Here is a 25,354-nt window from a genome sequence, read left to right as displayed (position 1 = left end):
ACTACTGAGACTTTCACGAATGAGCTGGGACTCTGGAACTGTTGGGGTCTATCTGGTCCTCCTTGGACTTTCACCCCCTATGCTCTTATAAGCAACGTTGTTTTTTGACAGGGATCATGAGCACTCTGCTGAGTTGGGGTGGCGGGCAGTTTTGAGTCCGCGCGGCAGGGAGGCAGGGAGGGGGGAGGGAAGGGAGGAATGTTTTTTGTTGTTCGTTATGTTTTATGTTACTGCGATACACCGATCTAAATTGAGTGGCATGGTGTTTTGGATCACGGAAACTGATTGTTGTCTATTTAGCACACCGATCCATGATGATGGGAGTTGACACTCGCACTGTCCTACAGGACGGCGCGGCTAGAGTAACACCGTCCTTGTCTGTACTCTCATGGAACGTCCGAGGCCTTGGTGACAAAATCAAGCGGGGTCTGGTCCTGAAGTGCATTAAAATGGAGGGGGCGGCAGTAATACTCCTACAGGAGACACACCTCACTGGCACGGCCACGAAAGCAATGGACAGATGGGGTTTTCAGATGGTGGCCCACTCCGAATTCACCTCTGGGTCCAGGGGAGTCGGCGTTCTGGTAAAGAAACAATTCCCCCTACTCATACAGTCTGCTAGGTCGGACGCAGCGGGTAGATTTGCCGCACTACATGCACAGTGGGAGGGAAAGCCCATTAATATTGTCTCGGTCTACATTCCACCTACCTTACAGGCGACGGCTCTATCAGATCTTAGCGCTTGCCTACTGGGGCTCCCTGAGGGGGATTTGCTTCTCGGGGGAGATTTTAATTTAGTGGCTGATAGCTTGGTGGATAGAGTCCCCCCGAAGTTAGCTCCAGCTGGCACAACACGATTGGGGGGCTTCCTGACTGCTATGGGACTGGAGGACCTCTGGAGGAAATACAACCCCCTAGACCGCCAGTTCACCTACCACTCAAGCGTTCATAATAGTCTCACCAGACTTGACTATTTTCTTGGCTCGCCGGGTGGCCCTGGCACTGTGCTCAAGGTAGAAATCCGACCACGAAGCATTTCAGATCACTCTCCATTGCTAATTACCTATGCACACCACCAGCCTAAACGGCGTCGGACCTACCCAATTCGCGCTGCTTACCTCCACAACTCTAAGATCAAGAGGGAGCTAAAGATGGGGACTAAACACTATTTCCGGGACAACACTGGCTCGGTGTCATCAGCTGTCACTCTGTGGGAGGCCTACAAAACAGTGGTTAGAGGACGTGCAATAGTCTCCATTACAGCGCTTAAGCGGGAGGGGCGAGCGGAACTGTTAGCTCTAGAAACGGCGGTGGCTGAGGCAGAGACGAGGCACACGACGGACCCAAACCCTGCTACGGCGCATGGTTTACATGTAGCACAATCTCACCATAGAACACACCTGACAGAGGAAGTCAAGCTGCAACTGTCCGCCACACGACACAAAATTTATGAGGTGGGCGACAAAGCGGGCAAATTACTGGCTTGGCTGGACAGACGTGACAGACGGGACAGGTGGATAGCACAACTGACGTTGGAGGGAGGTGACCCCATTAGAGATCCCAGCACAATAGTACACATGCTAGCCCGGCACTATGAAACGGTGTACTCGTCAGCGTCCACGATCTCGGAGGATGAGGCGTACACCTACATTAAAGATCTCAAAATGCCCGCATTGACAGAGGAAGAGGCACAGGCCTTAGACGCAGACCTAACGACCGACGAGGTGCAATTGGCGATCAAAGCCCTGCAGACGGGTAAGGCACTAGGACCGAATGGTATACCAGTTGACTTATACAAGCAACAGGCGGACACGCTTGCGCCGCATTTGCTGCACATGTTTACGGAAAGCTTGAGGCAGGGGAACTTCCATTAGATCAACGCACGGCCACTATTGTAGCTATATTAAAACCAGGGAAACCAGCTGACCAATGTGCGTCATACCGCCCGATTTCCCTCATCAACGCCGAGGCTAAAATACTCGCGAAACTGTTGGCGCAGCGCCTCACGTCCCATTTACCCAAACTCATACATAAAGACCAGTCCGGCTTTATGCCCGGCAGAAACACGGCACTCAATTTGCGAAGAGTACATGGTGTACTGGTGCGCGCAACGTATCTAATGGAACCTGCCGTGATACTATCCCTAGACGCCCACATGGCGTTTGACACGGTCCACTGGCCCTTCTTATTTGCAGTACTACGCCACTTTGGTTTTGGCCCGAAGTTCTGCTCCTGGATCCGTCTACTCTACGCAAGACCTATGGCGCATGTTGCTGCCAATGACCACATCTCGGCGGACTTTCCATTGTCTAGGGGAACGCGTCAGGGGTGCCCATTGTCCCCATTACTGTTTGCCATGGTTCTTGAACCATTGGCCGAATGGATAAGGTGGGAGCCCACTATCAGTGGTATCCGTTGGACGGACGAGTGGGAAGACAGAATATCCCTATACGCTGACGATGTTCTGTTATATCTCACCTCTCCCAAGCGCTCGATTAACACCCTTCTAGATGTCTGCATGGCATACGGCCGAGCTTCCGGCTACTCGATCAACTGGTCCAAATCTACCATGTACATACTGCACGGTCCCGCACCGCGCTTGCCGGACGCCTGCCCATTGCGGACTTCTGCTACCGGGTTTAAATACTTAGGGATACACATCACAGCTGACCCTGCCGACTTCTATACACACAACCTACAGCCTCCTCTTGATCGCCTCAAACGTGACATCCGACACTGGAAATCACTACCGCTGACGCTGTTAGGAAAGGCGGCTCTTTTCAAAATGATGGCCCTACCCCGCTTCCTCTACGTTTTAGAAAATACACCCTACCCTGTCCCTCCCGCATACTTCAAAACCATCGCAGCGCAAGTCTCGGTGCTGCTATGGGGTCCTAAGCCTGCACGTATAGCACAGGCCAAGCTCACGCGCAGCTGGTACGACGGAGGCATAGCGTTCCCTGATGTCAACCTTTACTACTGGGCATCACAGTTGAAGATTATTAACCAATGGCTTCATCTCCCCCAGTCTGAACCAGCTCTAAAGGCAGACAGGGCACAGTTGGGGTTCGCTGGAATGCTGGCCCCCCTGTATGCTAAATCATTAGTCGCCACGAAGTTCGGCCCACTACATCACACGCTCACCGTATGGCACGCGGCGCTGAGCAGGTTGAAATGGCAGGGAGTGCTGACACAGTTAACTCCGTTGTGGAACATAAAACAGCTGGGGAAACTCAGACACTCCAAAGGCTTCGACCGCTGGGATGCTATCGGCATCTCGACCATTGGCGATCTATGGCAGAAGGGGCAGATGCTGCCTTTTGAGACGCTGCAACAGCAATATGATCTGGCGCTAACAGAACGTTTCAGATACATGCAGGTACGTCATGCATTGACGACAGCATTAACGTCCGGAACAACTATCCCGGAAGCGTCCCCACTCGAGGACAGGCTACTGACTGACTTTATGCCGTCAAAGGTGACATCTCTGACGTACCGAAAACTCGTAAACAATTTACCTGACCCTCTGGAGGCCCTGCGGGAGAAGTGGGTACACGACTGTGGAGACATTGATGACTCAGAGTGGCAGGAGGCGACTGCGTCTCCGAAAGAAGTGGGCGTCCCATCACGTCTCCGCCTGGTGCAACTACGCATACTACACAGATCATACTACACTAGGGACGCACTACATAAGATGAAAAGGATTTCACACCCATACTGCCTGCGGGGATGCGGGGAAATAGGGAGCTTCTACCACACGATATGGGATTGCCCCCGAATTGCACACTACTGGGTTTAGGTGATGCGCACCATGTCTCAATCAGAGGAACTCTCCATACTGCCTGACCCCAAGCGTTGCCTTTTAAACATATGGGAACCCAATGACCTCACACGATATGGGCAGAGCTGGATGACACTAGGTATGATGGTAGCAAAAAGAAATATAGCGCAGAAGTGGGGTGGGGGGATGTCACCAACATTATCGGCCTGGAAGCAAGATATGGACGCTGCGATGATTGCAGAACGGGCAGTGTTCCGAAATAGAGGTTGTCCCAAGAAATGGAATAGGATTTGGGGGGCGTGGAATAAGTACAGGGGAAACATTTGCGACCCACCTTCTCATACTGACAGCTCTAGCTCTGATTCGGAATAGTGCTTTGGAACCACGATCTTTGTTGCCAACCCGTGTTCTGATTGATAAACAGAGATGCTCCTGTGTTAATGATGTAATAATGCTGGTTTCTGTTGACAAACTACTGTGCCTAAATTGCTTTGTGTTTCTACATGACACTGTAGCGCACTGTTTTAAAAATGCCATTAAAAATAATTTAATAAAATTTCTCTCCTGTTCATCGTGGTTTCATCCTGGGAATGGGCACTACAGACCACATCCGTTGGGTAATCACTCTATTTGCCGTGGCCAAAACCCAAGGATACCCTATGGCACTGTTGTTATTAGATGCTGAGAAAGCATTTGATAGGGTCTCCTGGCCATATTTATGGGTGATATTGGAGAAGGGTCTAGGCATAGATTTCATATCAGGGGTGAAGATGCTGTATATCAATCCTATGGCTAACATCTCTCTAATGGGGGAGAGTCTGAGTTGGCTAAGATCCAGAGGGGGACAAGGCAGGGCTGTCTGTGCTCCCCCTTATTATTTGCCCTCTATATAGACCCTTTAATCTCCTGGATTCACGGTAATGCTTCTATTTCTCCAATGGTTACAAGGGCCTGGGAGACGAAAGTCCTCGCTTATGCAGACGATCTTGCAATTATCACCCAGCTCCTAGGGCGGCAGTCAGGGAGATTGAAAAAGAGGCCGAATGCTTTGGAGACATCACTGGATACAGACTTAACAGGGACAAAACCGAAATACTTATAAATGAGTGGGTTAAGTTTGAAGATACACGGGTGGTCCCCAACGCGACATACCTGGGCGTTAGTATTAGTGCTGATCCTGACAATGTAGTCAAGGGCAATTCGGGCCTATTAATTAACAAAACCAAAGCAGAGCTCTCAAGATGGAATAATCTTAGACGTTTCCTGATAGGAAGGTGCAATTTGATCAAAATGATGTTCCTTCCAAGAGTTTTGTATTTCTTTAAGGCTATACCCCTTGAAGAAAATAACTCTTGGATCAAGGCCCTGGTTAGTATGATAGGGCGGTTTCTTTGGGCATATGCCTTCTCTCCCTTCCCAGGGAACAAGGCGGGTGGGCCATCCCAAACTTTCGCTTGCATTACTGGGCCTCGGCTCTACAGCAATTAGCAGCGCTGCTGTTTGATCCGCCTCATGAAGAGATCAGTTGAAATATGGTCCCCTCTTGTTTTGAACTAACCATTGGAGCTTCAGTTTGTGGCTTATTGTACCGGCAACTAGAATGTGGCTATTTCAAAAAGGTCAGGTTTGAGACTTTTATATAAGCGTTCAGAATATGGTCTAACGTTAGGGAAAAACTCGGGATTGGCTGCTTTAGTTTCTATACCCCCCTCTTTGCTAACCCGCTCTTACCTGATATATTTCACGACTCGTATATCAAGCGATGGAGGACAGATCTAGGTCAATTTATTTTTGGGGATTTCTTTTTTGACAATAGTTTTACTACTTTCGAAAACCTGAGGAGTAAATTCCCCTTAGGGAATAACAAATTTTTTTAATTCCTAAAAATTAGGGATTTTATAGGGAAGCAGGGGGAGGGGTTTAACAAGTGTCAACTTGTAGACATACTAGCTAGGCATAAAATGAAAATTGGAGACATATATAAACGACTAAACGATAGGACGGGGGTGATATAGATACACACTGCTCGATGGGCGAAGTTGTTACAAGCAACAGAAGAGGACACTCACTCTCCCTTAGAATTAGCCCGGGCAACACTTATATCTGCCAACCTCCAGACCCAACATTATAAAAAACATGGTTCAATCTATATATCACATCCGCTAAAATCCGTAAACGGGGGGTTTCCGGCACAAACTGCCCCCGGTGTCAGGAAATGGGGGCACACTTGGTACACATGCTGGCAGAATGTCCGGACTTGGCAAATCTGAGAAGGGAGATATCTTAGTTTTTCGAAGCTCAATTAAACGTACGGATAAAAGTTACTGCCCAACTGATTTTGCTAAGACTTCTGGAGCAAGAGGCTCTTCCCATGGCTCTCCCAATAGCTCAGTTTTTATTTTTAGCTATGGCAGTGTTGAGATTGTGCCGGGCAATTGCTTGACTTGACCAAGCACCTCCTCTGTTTAGTCACTGGCTGGCTCGGCTAATCTCTGTATCAGATTGAGAGGGCTGTATATGCACATAAAGAGGAGCTAGGAAGAGAGGTCTACAAAATTGGACCCCTTGAGGGAATGGATTCTATTTCAGGAATGAAATACATGTTATGTATGTTTGATATGTCTTGAGGCTATTATGAGATATGTATGTTTTGCTATATTTCCGGCTACTTACTCAACCTGTATGTGGTTTTTTGCTTTTCTTGATTTTTATATGCTTGGAAGAGGGAGGTGGGGGGGATTTAATGTGGTGGAAAATGCAGTAAAGACGGTTTAAAAAAAAGAAATTGCTGGAAACAGCTACAGCATTCCCAGCATGTGTGCTGAATTCATAAGAGCCCATTTTTTTAAACGAATAATCAATAAATGTTTAACAAGCAAACTGGTTTTACCTCTATGAAGTCCTTGGTGTATTGCCTTCTCATCCTGGTCTGTGAAGCCTCCTGTCACATTGATGCTGAAAACAATGGAGTTGCAGAGAATCGCCAGCTCCAAAGGAAGACTAAGAACGGCGGGTGGAAGCCCTGTGATCACAAGAAACCAACAGCAAGACTTTCAGCTCTTAGCCTTTTTTGGAACAAGTGTCACAAATGGTGTCAATAACGTATCCAGGATTGAAATATCACATAAAGCACAACATTTAAACCATCTTAAGAACCACTGAAAATGAGCAATGTGTAGAGTACTAAAAAAAATTCAAATAAAAGGAAGTGTGTAAGAAAAAGCTATTCATCTGTAAAATTAGAATCTTCCATAGAGACAAATGCATCCCTTTATATGCGTTTACTCCTGTAGCCTCTGCAAAGGACCTGGGAGTCCAAAAGCACTTTTAAAGGTGACAGCATTTTTAGTATCTCCACACTTCGCTGGAAAAGGCATATATATAGTGACCAACACACACCAGAACTATTTTAAATTACCTTTAACGTAGCCGCCTAGACTGAATTTTTGTAGGAAAACAAGAGGATTGAATGAATACTGCACAACTGTATGACTAAAGCAAGGCTGGAGACAATGATCCTTCAAAAGTCCATACACTTAGAAAAACAGACAAGGCGATAGTACAGGCCTTAACAGCGGGGGTGCCTGGCATGTCAGAACATGTGGAGGACATGAGATAATTATTCTCCTTCAAAGCTGCTTATCTGTCCATACCTGTCCACTTTGAAAAGTGCAAGCCTCTCCCTTAGTATATTTGGAATTCCTAACATACGGAAGAGAAAGGCTGCTTGCCTGAGTGAGTGAAGCTGAGCTTGAAATATAAATTATGATTGTAGACAGTAAGAATGAGCTGTGAAATGTTTATACATAAAAGCTATAATGCACAGCTGGGAACACGTACAAAAAAGTGTGTCTGGGGTGAGCTACTAGCTCACTCACCACTTGTTGTGTGTCGATTTAGATACCGTATATAGATTTCCCGATTCACGCCCTTAAATAGGTATAATTTAGGCATTGCTCATGCTAACCAAATACAGGCATGGTCAACTACATCCGATCCTCTTCGTCACAACGAGTTCTTGCAAAACCAGACTCTTAAGCCTTTAAGACTTCACCTTGCCTGGATATTGATTTCTCCAAGAACTCATTTATTATGCATGAACATCTATTCTTTAGGGGTTCATTCATGACATTCTTATGCCCAACTTGTACGTAAATACTACCATTCCTAAACACCTTCAAGGTATAAATATGCCTTCACTTGCTATTCGAAGGAATGGTGCGGTTCAGCTAGGTACTTGCACGACGCGGCTCGCCACAGCAAGTCTCGAAGGAAGTCAAGTCCCTAACTGAAGCACTGACCAGACGCTGTCATCCTCCTCGTCGAGAATCCAGCTCCAGTGTTTCTGACTCCCTTTGCGGGGTGTTATAGATCGAGTCCCGGGAAAGAGTTACCAACCTCTCTCATGCTAAGGTATGGAGCTGATTAGAACCTAGAGAAACTTTTGCCAACTCTTGGCATAACTAAACCAGACTAAGACAGCACCTACTTCTTCCCTTGTACTACACTTAGGTTAGGTACACTGGGGTAGGATTCTTTTAGAAGCACCAGATGAGTATTTTAGCCTGTGTTATTCATGTATGTAGTTTAATGAATATATGTCATAGTTACAAGCCATGCTATTACAGTATTATTTCATCTTACTGCTAATGCTGTACATTTTATACTTCACATTCTGTCTTACAATTGTAGCAATTCATATCTCTTACATGAGAAATAAGACTGTTCAATAAACCCTTTTTATTGAAACGCATGTCTCTCTATTTCTGTGCAACTCTGTAGAAACGAAGCATGCACGATTGACTAAGTGAAACTGTAATCTATTGTTTACACGACTGACGATATTGTTCCAACTCTAAGGGAAACAAAGTTGTTATGTCATAAAATAATCTCTTCTTGTTCATTCGAGAAAGTTTCTAGTGACCTCTGAGTTAGCTGTTACACACAAGTAATTAAGTTTAATATACTCAATAGAGACATACTGACCTCAGTCCTATGTCAAAACTATAGTGTATATTATTCCAATGTGCAGAAGCTATCAGGGATATAAGAACTACACTACACACTGTTTCTGATTCATGTCTCTTTTAGGCTGTTCTCTGTTATGGGACATGCCTCCATTTTGGGTTCAGCTAAACCACTGTCCATTGGGTAGAAATATGCTTTTCTGAAGGGAGAAGGACACAGCAAATGCAGATGGTCTTAGTGCAGACGGTATAGCTTTTGTCCTTCAGTGAGCTAAAATGCAAAGAGCTTACCACATTTTGTTACAAGATACGCCTTTTAGCTGACGAAGAAGTAAGGTAGATGATGAACAAGTAGGCTCATTAAGCCAAACAGAGGACACACCCAAATTGAAGACCTGTGATATTTTTTCATTTTAGGAAAGCCGAAATCGCAGTTCATGGCATTTTTTTAAATTGGTAAATATTATTAAATATGTAACTTTACTTTCTTTCTTCCTTGCCAAAAGTACATTTTGCATTCTTCATATATCAATTGTTTTAGCTAACTGTATTATTTAATAATGTTAACACTTAACTTTCGTAAGACTTTCAAAGGCTATAACTGCAATGCATACCATTGCTACATCTTATTTTAAAGGGGATGGGGGAGAATGACGATTCTCCAATTACTATGCAGAGAGAATCTTGATTTCGTTAAAGACAACGGAGGCTAACTATTTATGCCCAACATGCTGCCCTTTAAAAAATAATGAATACATCACAAATTAATAAAATGTTTAAACAAGCACTATAAGTATCCTATGCACTGCTTCATCCTCCTCTTTTAGCTGCGCAATCCAAGTGGTAAATCGCTTCTTCCTTGGTCAATGTAATCTTTTATGTATTAGAATATATAAAAAAAGAATTCTCACAGGAAGTACTGGAAGGAGTGAATAAGGTAGAGGCAGAGGAAAAAATACTGACATAAGCATTATGCGTAACGAGTGTAAACATTTAATATATATCAAAAAGAATACTAAACAGTATAAACACAACATGAAATACTATAACCCAAAGTCCTCGGGAGAGGAGGGTCGGTTAATGTTAGCCTCCGTTGTCTTTAATGAAATCAAGATTCTCTCGGCATAGTAGCTGGAGAATCATCATTTCATTACAAGACCGGAGGCTACCATTATGCATGTTTAAAGCCACTCAAGGCTATGTTACTAACATGCTCTACTGGTCTTAAATAAAACTTAGCAAAGGTACTAGCATTAGACCAGTCAGCTACTTTAAGAATTACGGGGAGGGAACCCCCTGCCCAGAAGACCTTACTAGACATAGCTCATCTTGAAGAGTGAGCACTTAATCTAGAGAGATCTACACCTGCTTCTCTCATATTCGTGCAAATCCATCTTGCTAAAGTAGTAGTGGAAACTGGCTTGTGTGGTTTAACAAATGATAGGAGTAATTGATCAAGGCCATCCGCTCTATGACTAGCTATTTTAATGTCATATTCTCTCATACAATTAACCACACACAATTTCTTACAATCCTGGAAGAAAGGGTACAAAATGGATTCTGGCAGTCTTCGTTCTCTTGCAAATGTCGAAATGAACACCTTCTGAAGAATAGAACCTGTTAGAAATTTCAAGGGCATTAATGTCGGAAACCCTCCTAAAGGAGATTAGGCATAATAAATTAGCAAGTTTCATAGAAATTTGTTTGAGAGAAAGTAGGATATTTTCTTGCCAACAGCAGAAAAGTTCAAAAATCAAATTAACATCCCAAAGAGAATTATAGCATGATATGGGGGTCTTTTTAACCTAACCCCCTTCATGACTCTTTTAATTAAGGCATTACTTCAAATAGCTAAATTATTTATTAAGGCATGACCCGAGGAGATTGCCGATCTATAGAAATTTATAGTTCGGTAGGAAAGACCTGAGTCGAAAAGATGTGCTAAATAGTTGGCTACTAGTTGAACAGAGGCTTCCCCGGGATCCAAGTTCCTCTCCAAGCATCAACTACACCACTTCTTCCAGATGCCCTAGTATCTTTTCCCAGTCCCTGGTGCCCAAGATTCCTCCAGTAAGTTTTTAGCCTTTCCTGAAAGGCCAGGATATCTCTCTGATCCCATGAGATCCTCTAAGCAAGAAAGTTCATTTTCCCTTCTAGTATAAGAGGATGTTCCTCTCCGTCTGGACCCAGAAGAAGACCCAAGGATGCTGCGATCAGGCGTGGGATGTCTATTGAGAGTTCCATTGCCCCGGGAAACCACACTTGAGATTTCCAAAAAGGAGTTATTAGATATATATTGCTGGATTTTTGTCTCACTTTCCATAGGACTCTCTGTATCATGGAGAAGGGGGAAGGCATAAGTTCCCTTCTTCCCCCAATCTTACAGGAATGTATCTATCGCTAGGGCATTCGGGTCTGGTCTCCAGCTGAAGTAGGTCTAGACCCGACAAGTTAGTCTGCTGGCAAAGAGATCCACTCGGATTGGGCCCCATAGATTTTCTATCAGGGAAAAACCTCTGGGTGTACCTTCTAGTCGCTGAAGTCGCTGAGAAACCTTGAGTTCCAGTCTGCCCTTACATTCGATACCCCTGGGATAAACGCTGCTCTGAGTGTAATTTTGTGTTGCCCGCAGAAACACCACATTTTAGCTGTTATATTTGATAATGTCTTGGATTTGGCTCCCCCAAACCTGTTTATATAGGAGACAGCTGAGAAGCTGTCTAGACGGATCAGGGTGTTCGAATTCTTTAATTGCTCCCTGAAACTCATTAGGGGATTCAGACCCACTAGCATCTCCAAATAATTTATGTGAAGTGATTGTTCTTCTAATTACCATTTTCCTCAAGTTTCCATGTTTCTTAATCAGCCTCCCCAACCTCGGTTGCATGCATCTGATTCTAGGGTGAAGTCCAGCAGGTTCCCAAAGATGGCCTTCCCATTCCATGCTTCGAGATTCATCTGCCAACATAGAAGATCTTCTCGGACGTCTTTCGAAAGGGGTACCATGACCCCATACCTAAGACCTTTCCTTAAACCCTAGGCCTTCAATCTCTGGAGGGCTCTGTAGTGGAGGGGGCCAGGGCAAACTGCCTGAATTGAGGAGGAAAGAAGACACAGAATTTGTGCTAAATCCCTTAAAAGGGTGGAGTCTTTGGATGAAATTGACTTTAATTCTTTCTTCATCTATAAGACTTTTTTGTGTGGTAAAACTATCTGTGACAGGATGGTATTTACTTGGAAGCCAAGAAATTCTAGCTCTTGAGAAGGGGTCACGACGGATTTATCTGCGTTTATAGTAAAGCCCAGATTTCCCAAGAGACTTATTGCCCAGGATAAGTGAGTCAGTACTTCTGATTAGCTCTGGGACATATTAAGAATATCGTCCAGATATATGTGAGTCAACCTCCTCTTTCCCTCAGATAGCTTACCACGAGACAGAGACCTTTGGTGAAACACCATGGCACTGAAGACAGGCCGAATGGTAGACACAGGAATAGGTAAAGAGTACCTTTCCAAAGGAACCAAAGATACTTCTGACAGACCTTGTCCATAGGTATTATAAAGTAGGCATCTTTGAGATCCAACTTTACCAGCCAGTCTTGTGTTTGTAAAATGTCTCTTAAAAGATGGATACCTCCCATCTTGAAATGTCTGTAGACTAAGAAGGTGTTTAACTCTTTGAGGTTTATTACTGGGCGCCAGCCTTTGTCCTTCTTTTCTACCAAAATGATTGAGCTTATGAAACCCTTTTCTACTGTTTCTAGAGTGGAAACATTCTCTAAGGCTCCCTTCTGTAACATTTGTGACACTTCTGAATCTTTCAACAACACTTATTCTCCATTCACACTCATTTCCCTGGGAATTTTGTGTTGAACTGGTACATCCCAGAAAGCAATTTTGAAACCAGATAATATTTCCAAAACCCAAGGGTCTTGTGTTAATTTTCGCCAATTGTGGGTAAAAAAAATCTTAGTCTCCCCCCTACTTTTATAGGTTTGTGTAAGTTAGTCACGCACACCTTGATAGCCTTTGTTAGAAGGTCTTGATCTTCCGCCACTGTATCTTGCGCCTCTTCTTCTTTGTGGGAAGAAATTGGAGTTTTGGCGATAACCTCTGCTGTAAACAGAGGGACCTCTCTGGTCTTGTGAAAAAAAGTTAGACCTGTAATTTCCGCTGCTGACAGCTGGCCCTCTCCTTGTCAGCCCGTCCAAAAAGGGGGTGTGAGCCGAATACTCTTCGCATATTGGTATGAGCCTTACTAAAGGCTGTGAAAGTTGAGACGTACTTCCCCAGTGATTTGACAAAGTCATCTCCGAAGAGAAGCCCCTTGACATTGCCCATATTTACCTCAGAGGACATATCAGCCAATTTTGGGTTCTTTCTAAGTAGGACAGCTTTTCGTCTTTCTGTAATCAAGTTAGTGTTGACATTGCCCCAAAGGCACATAGCACGCTGGGACCATCCTCTCAGGAGGTCGACATAGGGAGGTATTATTTCCCCTTGCTTCCTCAGCCATATCCATAATGCGTATAAGCGGGCCAAGTGCATGCAAGAGTTTATCCTGGCATTGTTTAAGACATTTCTCAATGCCCTTCCTGGGATCTTTACCATTTTTAAAAAGGAATTCATTTGGGGTTCAGTTTAGGCGGTTTACAGACCTTGTCCGGAGTAGAGGGTCTGGGGCATTAATTTCGGGTTTTCTCATTTTTTTTTTTGCAAATATTTTTTTATTGCAGCAAGATCAGAGAATAATACAGCATATTCATCCCTCTCTCCCTGGTTCACAATTGGTGTGTCGCCCCTCACCCCAGTATCACACAGCCATTCAGCTCACAACCCGGAGGTTGAGCGGCAATATCTCGATGGGAAAAGGAATTTCGCTGGAGCAGTCCGCTCGCATCCATAGCCACCAAGCGGGTGGGGAATGACATGGATGCTTTTGGTCCTAACCTTCCCTTCTCCCTGTCCCAAGTCCAGGTAAACCAGGAGTCCCTTTTAATTTCGGGTTTTCTCATGAAGGCCTTTCCTTCCCCATTGACTGAGATATTTGGCCACCAATCAGCACTATGTGGATGCCCAATGGTGGTGGGGTTGAACATCTCCCCCATAGGGATCCTTGATCCCAGAGGAAGTTGAAGCTTGATCTAAATCATGATCCTCTGGATCGAAAAGAAACTCATACATTTGCGTATCATCATAATCAAGGTAGTCGGCAGAGGAGTTATGGACATCATTAGTTTCTCTTGTGCCACAAGGGTCACTTTGTTCTATCATGTCGCTATGACAACTCTTCTTTGAGCCCTGGAAGGGTGGCCTTCCTCTATTGTGCTGCGAGGAGCACCAATCTCTGTTTTAGCGCAAAGGCTACTTGGGTTAAAGGCGTGATTAGAGGCCTGATCTAAGTGCTTCCTCTTCTGGGAAACCTTCGCCCGTTTTAGGGGCCCCGCTGTCGATGGGGAGTCTCCATCTGAGAGGGAGAAACAGTTCTCCTAAGAGGGACTTTACACTCTTCCTCTTATCTAACGCAGCGTCCACCGCCTCTTTAACTGAAGACCTGAGTTCTTCTTCTATGAATTTTTTAATATTTTCCCCCGTACTACATTTTGGTAGGGAATTAATAGGATCCGAGTCCATTAAATACGGTAATAAGGACCAATATGGTAATGTGTGTTAATAAATGTGCTCACTTTTAAATATGTTGGTTCACCTGCTTGGTTAATATGCAAGTAAATATTGCAAAAATAATGCAAGTAAATATTGTCCAAAAATTAATCAGCCACTAGGGGGAGTTAGCGTAGTTAAAATAAATTGTAAAAGTGAAGAGAAGTTAGCTCCGGTGAGATGCTCCTTGAAGTTGATCAGTTACAGCTCGAGCGAGAGCTGTAGTCAAGGAAACGTGTTGCGTATGCGTTGGGAGAGCCAACATAAAGGGAGGACACCTGTCTTTCCTAGAGGAGACACTCTGTGATGCGCCTCAGGAGAAAGGCTTCGGTTGTGGGGTCCGTTGCCAGGTTACCTGGAGTGTCAATTGCGGGCGTGTAAGTCCACCGGCAAAGTTTATTTATAAACCGGCAGTGTCAAAATGGTGTTTCCGAGGGTGTGCTTCACTAAATGGGTTTCGATCGTGCCCTCGCTAAGAAACACAAAATACCTGAATGTACTGGACTACGAATCCTCAAACGGGGCATTTCTGAATTAAAACTGTATTTCTAAAGGGGGGGCGTGGCTTGGACGCCGGAGAAATGGCGGCGTAGTTTCCGACCTCCTCCAGACAGCCGCGATCTTTCACCAAAAAGAGCTGCATACTGATCCCATTCCGGTCCAAAACGGTCACTCGGCCATCGGAAGCCCAGAGTCGGAGATGAGGTGAATTTCAACCGAATCCGTTCGAGGGAAACGGAAGAAATCGACTCTCCATCCGACCGCCGAAGACCAGAGACTGCGACGGAGCTAGGAACCGGCCGCATCCACGAGGCACCCCGGAGCTCCGGTCTTTCGCCTCGTTACACGAGAAACGCCCGAATAGCACGGCGCTTGGCCCCCAGAGCTCAACGCTGCAGCGGCAGGACCGTGAGTAATGGTGCTGGTGTGCGATTGAAAAGAAGGGACAAATGTAAATGAAGCGAAGCGGGAAGCGGGAAGAAACCGTTTGAAATGACGGTCTACCAGAGCATTTAGTTTTACGCTCGAGCTGCCTTAAGCCTCCTTAAGCCACCTTAGGATGTCTCCACACTGATTCCGCCTCGCAAAAAGGACCCATGAGTACAGGTTCCCGCAGAATAACTGAGAAAATACTTTTATTATGTAAAAAAACGGCGCGAAGACAAGGCTCAAAATGGCGGCTTGCAGATGCTCCTAACACAGCATATGAACACCCAGTGTCTCCGTGGCCAGGATACATGCTCCCAACACCAGACTTGCAGACAATGCCTCCCAATGTGTGATCTCCACTTGCATTAAATGGGACACTGAGCTGGAGGGTTCAGCGCCAACGTGGGAATACCCCAGAAATAACTGAAGTACTTTGTCTATGTACAAGAACACTGCTTAAAAACGGCGGCTTACAGATACTCCTGACTTTGTGTATGATCACCCAACGGCCCCGCTGCCATGATCTATGCCATGATCATGATCTATGCCATGATCACTGCTCTCAAACCTAGGGCTGCAGGCTGCAATGCAATGCCCCCTAATGTGTGATCTCTACTAATATTAAATGCGACACTGAGCTGGGAGTTCGGCGCCAACGAGGGAATACCGGAGCAATGCATGCTATCTAACATTATTGCGCCAACGAGTTACTGGGCCCTATTTGACTACAGCTAGTGAGGGCTGAGATTTTATTGTTGCCCTTGTGTCAAGGTGAATGCCACCAACCGGCAACCGTTGAAAGTTAATCACGCTCTGCAACACGTGAAATAGAGATCTATAGTGAACCTGTTTTCTTTTGTGTCCCTCTGTGAGAGGTTGTGTTTTGATCACGACGAGAAGGCGCATGTAACTCCTCACACAAAGGAATCCACTCATATATGTTGCTGGTCTGATATAATCCTGTCACTACGTTCTAGCCTGAAATCACTGAGGAATTTGTCACAAGTGTAGTCTGCTGTGTGTTAAAGCTGGGAAGGGTGCTCCTGGAGTGCCCTCAGAGCGCCTTCTATACCGCCATAAAGCAACTGCCGCCACCCGGTCCTACGATGGGTGACAAAGACAATGGGAAGACACCTAAACGCCTGAAATCTGACCCACCCACTCCAGTCAAAGGGAGGAAAGACATGACGGAGGCCATGGAGACCATCTTAAGTAGGCTGGAAGAAGTTAGAGACCTAGCCAAATCAACCAAAGAGGAGGTTGTTGCTGTCCGCCAAGACATTAAAGATATCAACTCGAGGCTGATGGAATCAGAGAACAGAATAGGCAAGCTTGAAGATTTCGAGAACAAAGCCTGCGGGGCCATCAAGAAACTCACAGTATGCTCAGATCACCTGGTGAGGAAAGTTGTGGAGTTGGAAGACAGAAACAGGAGGGGGAACCTAAGAATTTTTGGTATGCCGGAAAAAGCGGAGGAATCCCTAGAATCATGTATAACCTTCCCGGAGAAGTGGTTCACGCAGGCCACGAATTTGACTTTCGCACAACCACTGGAGTTTGACAGAGCCCATAGAGTTCCGGGGCGAATCACCAAAGATCAGAAGGGACCGAGAGCGATTGTGTGCAAACCACTGAGGTATCAACACACAGAGCAGATTCTCACATTCATGCGTAAAAATAACCATATTCTATGGAAAGGCAACAAGATCTTCATTTCACAGGACTTCAGCAAAGAAACCATGGAAATAAGGAAAGCCTTCCTTGCACTGAGAGCGCAATTGAAATCTATGGGGTACATGTATGGTTTTATTGGCCCGACGAGATTCAAAGTAACCCTACAAGGCATGACCCAGGTGTTCTCTGACCCACAAAAACTGCGACACCTGCTATTTAATCAAGGGGATGGCAACATGGAGGTTTCCCCTGCATCTCAGATGAACGCCTCAACGTCTGGCCTAGGATGAGCTCTTACCTTTCTGTCATAATCATCCAATGCTCTCTATTGCCGCACAACCTGCCTGATTGAGCTTCCACACTGTGGCTCAAGAACGTTGACTACAGCTACTTCACTATGGTTTTGTGCTGCCTAATGGACACCACTTGCTGGATACTCTGCACTGGATTGGTTACCCAAGTTGTACGACCCTATTCGATCACTTATGCTACAGGTTTGCCCCTGGCAGTTTAGCCTGCCTGGACCTTCTTACATTTCCCCTTGTTAAGATTGCTATGCTAGTGCTCTTGCGCTTAGTTATTAATGCAACATGTTTTCCCAATGCTATTTGTCACGATGAGTAATATTGATTCTACTTACACAGGTAATGGCAGACCTAAATTTATTGTTTGTTCTATAGCTCTTGCGATCGGTATGATTGCTAAGTTTAGTAAACCTGATGAACGCATTTACACCCTGTTTGAGCAGGCCTATGTTTACCGGTACTGATGGCCTTGTCCTCATTACGCAGCTCACCACTTTGTTATCTGGCGCATGGTACGCACAACTGCTTGGTGGTGGTTCACCTCAGGCCTCAGACTTCAAACCTCAAACTTCAACAGACCCTGGTCAGAACTAGTTCTAGTGCTCAGTGGTGAGATTTTGTGCTAGTAGTTTTACGCCAGTTTACTTGCAGGTGTCTGTAGATTTTCACAGAAGATGTGCTGTCTGTGCACTGTTCATGTTTAGCGGACTGTTATTGAGCGACCATGCTATACACAGTACCCAACCAAGGTATAGTCCATGTTGGTCAGAGAGATATGAGACTCTTGATATGTCTACCGCCCTCCTTACTCTAAGGTCTGTTAGATCACTACTCTGCAAGTTGGTTCGACTGACATGTGATTCTTGCTACGTCTACCTGCTCACTTACTCAAGTGTTTGTTGGACCTCTAATCTGCAATATGTTTCGCAGTTCTTATGAATATTATGTTTGAATAAGCTGCTTGGAGGCGGCCTCGCGGTCGTTCCAGAGTCGCCATGTTCTTTTCCTACTATTGTGGTGGGAGGGGAGGGATGGGGGTTGGGGTGGTGGGAGGAAGGGAGGAGCGGGGGGAGGGGTTGTACTTACACTGACTGTGTTATTTGTATTTGTATTGTTTTGTTTTAACTTTGCTGATCATTCAAATTTGCGCCTTATTGTACAATCTTATGTACCTCTTGCAACCATTTTGACTGATATTTACGACATGTGTATCTTCTGTGTAGTGCTGTGCATAGGCCTACACGCAACCTTTATCGACAATACAGCTCATAGCAGTAAGCTTGATTATCACACATGGAAACAACTATGACTCACATTATAGATACTCCTATAGGGACGACGACCATAAATAACCTTAAAGTGCTTTCACTGAATGTAAAAGGCCTGAACCAGCCGGTTAAGCGGAAAAAGGTACTAGATTATCTCCGAAGACAGCATGGTGACATTGCCCTACTGCAGGAAACAAGACTAGAGGAAAAACAATTTCATACCCTACGTAATAAATTCTTTACTGAAGTCATAGGCTCTAGCGCTGTGTCCAAAAAAAATGGAGTAGTAATTCTGCTAGCTAAAAAGTCGAACTTGGAAGTGATTTCCTCCGCTATAGACAACAAGGGGAGATGGGCCTCTGTGAAACTAGTTAAGGACGACACTGAGTTCTACGTTACAACTATATATGCCCCTAATACACATGAACCTTCCTTTTGGTCAGGGCTCACAAAACAGCTAGACACTATCCCAGATTCATCGGTCCATATACTAGCAGGGGATTTCAACCTACCCTTTGATCCAGCCTCGGATAGGGACTCAAGATGCACCTTCCGACCTGGCAAGGCGCATAAGGAATTCACTAGGCTTTGCAAAAAATTCCAATTCATAGACACATGGCGTATCCAACATCCCGATGGTAGGGACTACTCCTTCTACTCCCCACCCCATGACTCGTTTTCGAGAATTGATTACATTTTCATAACCAGGAATGCATTTCCCAGAATAGATGAAACAGATATCGCACCGCGGCTTGTCTCTGACCACTCCTGCGTTTCACTCACTTTGTCAAATGTCAAACCAACAACTCGCCAATCAATGTGGCGCCTTAATGATGCCATTTTTAGTGACGAGAAACACAGAGAAACTATAGAAGCCGCCCTAAAAGACTACTTAATAATTTTAAAAAAAGGTGACACCTCTGACTTAACTAGATGGGAAGCTCTGAAGGCTGCAATAAGGGGATTAATCATAAAAATATCATCAGCAATGAACAAGGATCACAATGCCGCCCTCCTAGCCCTGGAAAAAGATATATCTGTGCTACAACGAGAATACCTGCACAACAGAAACCCGAAATCACTATCTGATTTATCCAATCGAAAATACACCTATAACAAATTAGTGAGTGAAAGAGCGGGAGTCTGGTTAGACAAAAGGAAACGCTTTAAAATTTGTGACTCTAATAAGGCGGGGAAAGGTTTGGCAGCCTATCTTAAATTTAAAATTCAAAAGAACGCGATAGACTCGCTAATGGATGACCAAGGCAACCCCACCTCGGACCCCAATAAAATTGCAAATTTATTTAAAGACTTCTACGAGAAGCTGTATGCTAAGAACAAAAAGGTAAATAAAGAAAAGGTGGTGGACTTCCTTGCCAAGTGTACACTTCCAAAACTTACCCCCTCGGAACAAGAGTCCATAAACGTACCGATATCTGAAGCTGAGGTCACAAATGCGATCAAGTCCCTTAAGAGTGGGAAGGCTCCTGGCCCTGATGGGTTCACGGCAAAATTCTATAAATCCTTCTCGCACACGCTTACAGAACCACTTCTGAACGCGCTTACTGAGATTAGTGATACGGGCGAGGTACAGGGAACGATGGCTGAGGCGGTGATAGCCGTGATACCTAAAGAAGGGAAAGACTCCAAACTGGCAAAGAACTACAGACCCATTTCACTTATAAACCTAGATTGTAAGCTATATGCATCGATCCTTGCAAAACGCATTCAAAGAGTCCTACCCTCCCTAATCCATCCCTCACAAGCGGGTTTTTTGAAAAATAGATTGTCTAGCGACAATACCAGAATCCTAAGCCATGTCATAGAAAAGGCCAAGCTCCTCCCCTCGCCAACTGTGGAGATAACACTAGACGCAGAGAAAGCGTTTGACAAGGTAGACTGGTCATACCTGGCAGCGGTATTACAAAAATTCGATTTGGGCCCACTTTTTACTAAAATGATAATGTCATTATATACCTGTCCCACCGCTAGAGTGAGGGCTGGTGGGGCCTTCTCGTCACCCTTCAAACTAGAGCAAAGAACCAGACAAGGCTGCCCCCTGTCCCCATCCCTCCTAGCAATCGAACCCTTTCTGTACCGTATCCGAGAAAATCATGACATACAGGGAATCCCATTCAACGAGTGTGTTATAAAACTCACGGCATATGCCGATGATGTTTTGGTACTCAGTGAACAGGCTGACAAGGCTGTACCCGCACTACTTTCCACGATTGAAGAGTTCTCCGGTGTATCCGGGTACTCCCTGAATAAGGACAAAACTGAGGTAAAATTGTTAAATAATCTGGGTAATAGTACCATCTTGGGTGACTCTGGGCTCACTTGGCAGCCTAAGAGCTTCAAATATCTTGGCCTGGAATTCGAGAAGGACCTGATTACGACGCTGAAAATCAATGAGGATATACTCTTCAAAAAAGTAAGCAAACTCCTGGATGGGTGGTCCCCGAAATTCCTCTCGTGGTGGGGTAGGGCGGAAACGCTAAAGATGATGATCACCCCCTTGATCAACTATATGGCAAGCATGCTCCCTATGACCTTCACGGAAGACTTTCTGAAAAAGATAACCAATTTAGTTAGTAATTTCCTATGGAATGACAAAAAAACGAGAATCTCTATGAAAAAACTGCAGCTACCCAAACAAAAAGGAGGACTAGGACTGCCAAACTTCCGGAATTACCAAACTGCCTTTTTATGTAAACAAGGAATCTCTTGGTTCCATGAAACTCCCGGATACACGCCACTGTGGGTAAACATTGAGAAAGCTATCATTGGTAAGGCCTCTTTGTCAGCAATTTTAACTATGGACTTGTCCCACCTCATACATTCCAAATACATCATGCTTAAAACCAAACGGGCTCTTCTCAGACTTGACCGTACACACAAATCTGGCCTGCAGATAGGAAAGTCGACGTCCTCATCTCTATGGTGTAATCCACTCATTAAGGTTAATGGCTCGTCCCCTATTTGGAAGCATTGGTCAGACAAAGGTCTCAATGTTGTCTCAGATCCCTACGACAACCATGTACCGCTGCCCTTCTCTTCAATTCAGTCTAAACACTCCCTTGAGCCAATTGACTTCTCTGTTTTTCTTAAAATAAAGTCAGCTATATCTACACGCACATTCATTCACGCGACGCCATGGTTAGGGAAGATGCTCCCTCTCCTGCAATCTTCGGGTCATTTTGTATCTAAAGTCTACAAGCTGCTCACACCGAACTTGAGTAAAACACTAAGGCGTAACGAAATTAAATGGGAATCTGAGCCCAATGTCACCGGTATAATTATTGACTGGGATAAGATACATGCCTCAGCCCTCACACACAAAATATCACCGATCCTCTCGCAGACTAAGTACATGGTACTCAATAGGGTGTTCTGGACTCCCCAGAAATTATTTAAACTGAAACTGAGGGACTCCCCCACTTGTTGGAATTGCTCCCTGGCTGATGGAGATCTCCCGCATATGCTGTTTCACTGTACCATGTTGAAGAAATACTGGTCTGATGTATTCGACTATATTGAACGCATATTTCACATCAAACCTGAGAGGGAATTTATTTACATTATTCTGGGGGCCATCGACCCATTGGTAGTTAAAGACCACGACCGACATCTCCTGGACTTGTTCCTCACTCTGGCCTGTAAGGTCGTCCTCTGCCACTGGAAGGCGGCCTCTGAGGTTTCTTTCAATGCCTGGAGGGAGTGGTTGGCTTGTATTAGAGGGGTGGATAATCCGGCCCTGAATTCATCCCCATGGCGCACTACAAGCAAGAAACTCTGGTCTTCACTGGACGCGACCTCTTTATCTTTCAAACCACCATGAGGTCCCTTCAATTAGGTATGCACATCATATTGTGATAGGCAGCCCTGCACACGCATTGCATGTTGAATTCATTATGGTTGCACAACTAGGCTCGTAAGCTTTATAGCCACATAAACATATAGTCGGCAAGTGACCTTTTTAGTTTATGGAATTGATCATCAACCTAAGCCCACAATGTCATCATAAACATGTTGTTTTATATTATTGCTTTGTTGTAGCTCGGCAATATGGCCCATGTCCAAACATCTGACACATTACTTGTAGACCCATATCTCAAACATCAATGTCAAATGTATGACTGTCAAATTCTAATCGATGATGACGCTGTGGCTCTGATCTCCCTTATTTTCATCTCTTAGTTTCTTTTTCCTTTCTCAGTTTCTTATGTTCTTTTCACTCATTGATTACTGTAAATGTAACCACATGACTGTACCGTATCAAAACCTGTACATTTGCTTTCTGTTTTATTGAATAAAAATTATTTGAACACAAAAAAAAAAAAGTTATTTCTAAAGAGCGCAAAATTTACCTGGCCCTCCCGAAAATTGGGAGGGCGTGGTTAGACAGAAAGTTAAAGAGAGCAGGATTTAGAGCATTGGTTTAGCAGGCATCATAATAACAAGCATTGGAAATGCAATAGGTCTCGCAGCATTAGAGTTAGTGCTTTTAGAATTGTTTATGGGTTTTTTTTGTAAATCTTTAGCATTTTTGTTTCCTGTAGCCAATGCTAAAGAATTACAAATAAAAAAAGCCATAAACAATTCTAAAAGCTCTAACTCAAATGCTCCGAGACCTATTGCACTGTGTGAGGGTGAGGGGTTGAGGGTGAGTGAGGGTGAGGGTGAGTGAGGGTGAGTGAGGGTGAGTGAGGGTGAGTGAGGGTGAGTGAGGGGGAGGGGTTGAGGGGGAGGGGTCGAGGGGGAGGAGTTGAGGGTGAGTGAGGGTGAGGGGTTGAGGGTGAGGGGTTGAGGGTGAGTGAGGGTGAGGGGTTGAGGGTGAGGGGTTGATGGTGAGTGAGGGTGAGGGGTTGAGGGTGAGTGAGGGTGAGGGGTTGAGGGTGAGTGAGGATGAGTGAGAGTGAGGGTGAGTGAGGGGTTGAGGGTGAGGGGTTGAGGGTGAGTGAGGGTGAGGGGTTGAGGGTGAGTGAGGGTGAGGGGTTGAGGGTGAGTGAGGGTGAGGGGTTGAGGGTGAGTGAGGGTGAGGGGTTGAGGGTGAGTGAGGGTGAGGGGTTGAGGGTGAGTGAGGGTGAGGGTGAGGGTGAGTGAGGGTGAGGGTGAGTGAGGGTGAGGGTGAGTGAGGGTGAGGGTGAGGGGTTGAGGGTGAGTGAGGGTGAGGGGTTGAGGGTGAGGGGTTGAGGGTGAGTGTGGGTGAGGGGTTGAGGGTGAGTGAGGGTGAGTGAGGGTGAGGGGTTGAGGGGGAGGGGTCGAGGGTGAGGGTGAGTGAGGGTGAGGGGTTGAGGGTGAGTGAGGGTGAGGGGTTGAGGGTGAGTGAGGGTGAGGGGTTGAGGGTGAGTGAGGGTGAGGGGTTGAGGGTGAGTGAGGGTGAGGGGTTGAGGGTGAGTGAGGGTGAGTGGCGTCGGTGCGGTGAGAGGCGGATGTGTGGCGACACAACAACAAAGAAGCAGCGAAAACAAAGCAACATATGGCTGGGGAGTTGCAAAGACCGTAAATTAATTATAAAGGGAGGTGAGATAATGAGAGCACGTGCTCAGTCCCCTTGAAGGGGAGGGGGCAATGGCGGGCGCGAGGCAGAGACTGCAGAGTGATGCGAGGCTCCGGCGGGGTGGAGTGTGCCTTACTGGCACTATTGTCTGTTTAACACATGCCCATTGCACATCAAGTTACGCCCTTAAATTAATTTCACATTTTACCTTTCCTAACATTGATTTTTTTTTTAAACCAGAAGGAAAATGTATAATTGTAAAGTTGGCTGTCATCCTTTGCAACACTTATTGGCTTCTCAATGAGTTTGAAATGGAACTGCAGGCTTTTTTTAACCAAATTTTTCAGTGGAATATACATGTTTTAACTGAAATAACCTCTCTCAGAAACATAAATAAGCGCAACAGGATACCATCGTACCTAAAGAAAGACTCAAACTGCTAGATACAAGCGGCTGGACCCATCGTAAAAAGAGGAGCAATGGGAAGCAAAGTTCTGGCAGTTTGTGCAAGCACCGATGCCACAGCTGGTAACTGTGCTAGAGGCCGGCGCTTGAGATACCATTCAAAGAGTATAACTCTGTCATAAGCAGCGAGGATACTAGGGCAGCGACGCTCAAGTCTAAATTAAACTTGTTGTTGAATGGTCTGCAGCAGATTCTTTGAAGTCACAACAGGATAAGAACGCAAACTCCGAAAGTGACGGGTGGGAACTCCAAGCTGCTGACATCACTGAGGTGCAGGAAGAGGTTGAAAAGAAGAGGTCCGAATGAACTACAGACTTGGGTATAGGTCCCGTTTTCTATTTCATGGGCGCCTTACTACATGCGGAGGAAGATGAGGATAACTACGCTCATTAAACACTACTAACACTCGCTTCCGCCAATATCCTGCATATAGGTACTGTCCGTCTTTTAACTTGCACTTACCTGGGTGTGGGCGGCCTCCCGTCTGCTTGGGGCTCACGAAGCCAGATGTTTTCCAACAAGTGGTAAAAATCCACACTGTTTTTACAGCCTTACTCGCGCCGTACCGGCCAATATGGCCTTACCACAGCCCAACAGCACGCCATAGAGACATGCGCATGCGTGTAAGGGCTGGACGAAGCGGCAGGTGTGACGTAGCCAACTCGCCAATAGACCTAACAAAAGACTGTGGGGTATACTATTAGCGGAACGACAATATTGAAGTGGTTATATTTTGATACAGACATAACTTCAAATGAAAATTGAGTTAAAGTAATATTATTTTAAGGAAAAATATACAT

At 45.3% G+C, this 25,354-nt stretch overlaps 1 protein-coding gene across 2 annotated transcripts in view; it reads right to left on the bottom strand.

Annotated features, from left to right (window-relative positions):
* The window catches only part of FANCG (FA complementation group G), a 288,288-nt gene that overhangs the window by 199,887 nt on the left and 63,047 nt on the right, over nt 1-25,354 (bottom strand). For both annotated transcript variants that reach the window (XM_078674680.1, XM_078674679.1), the window contains exon 3: nt 6,672-6,803. In XM_078674680.1, coding sequence (XP_078530806.1) covers nt 6,672-6,803 — 132 coding nt within the window. The remainder of the gene's footprint in view (nt 1-6,671; nt 6,804-25,354) is intronic.

This window comes from Lissotriton helveticus, chromosome 2_1 (genome assembly GCF_964261635.1).
Source record: "Lissotriton helveticus chromosome 2_1, aLisHel1.1, whole genome shotgun sequence".
Taxonomy (NCBI): Eukaryota; Metazoa; Chordata; class Amphibia; order Caudata; family Salamandridae; genus Lissotriton; species Lissotriton helveticus.
This window is presented reverse-complemented; position numbering and strand designations above follow the sequence as displayed.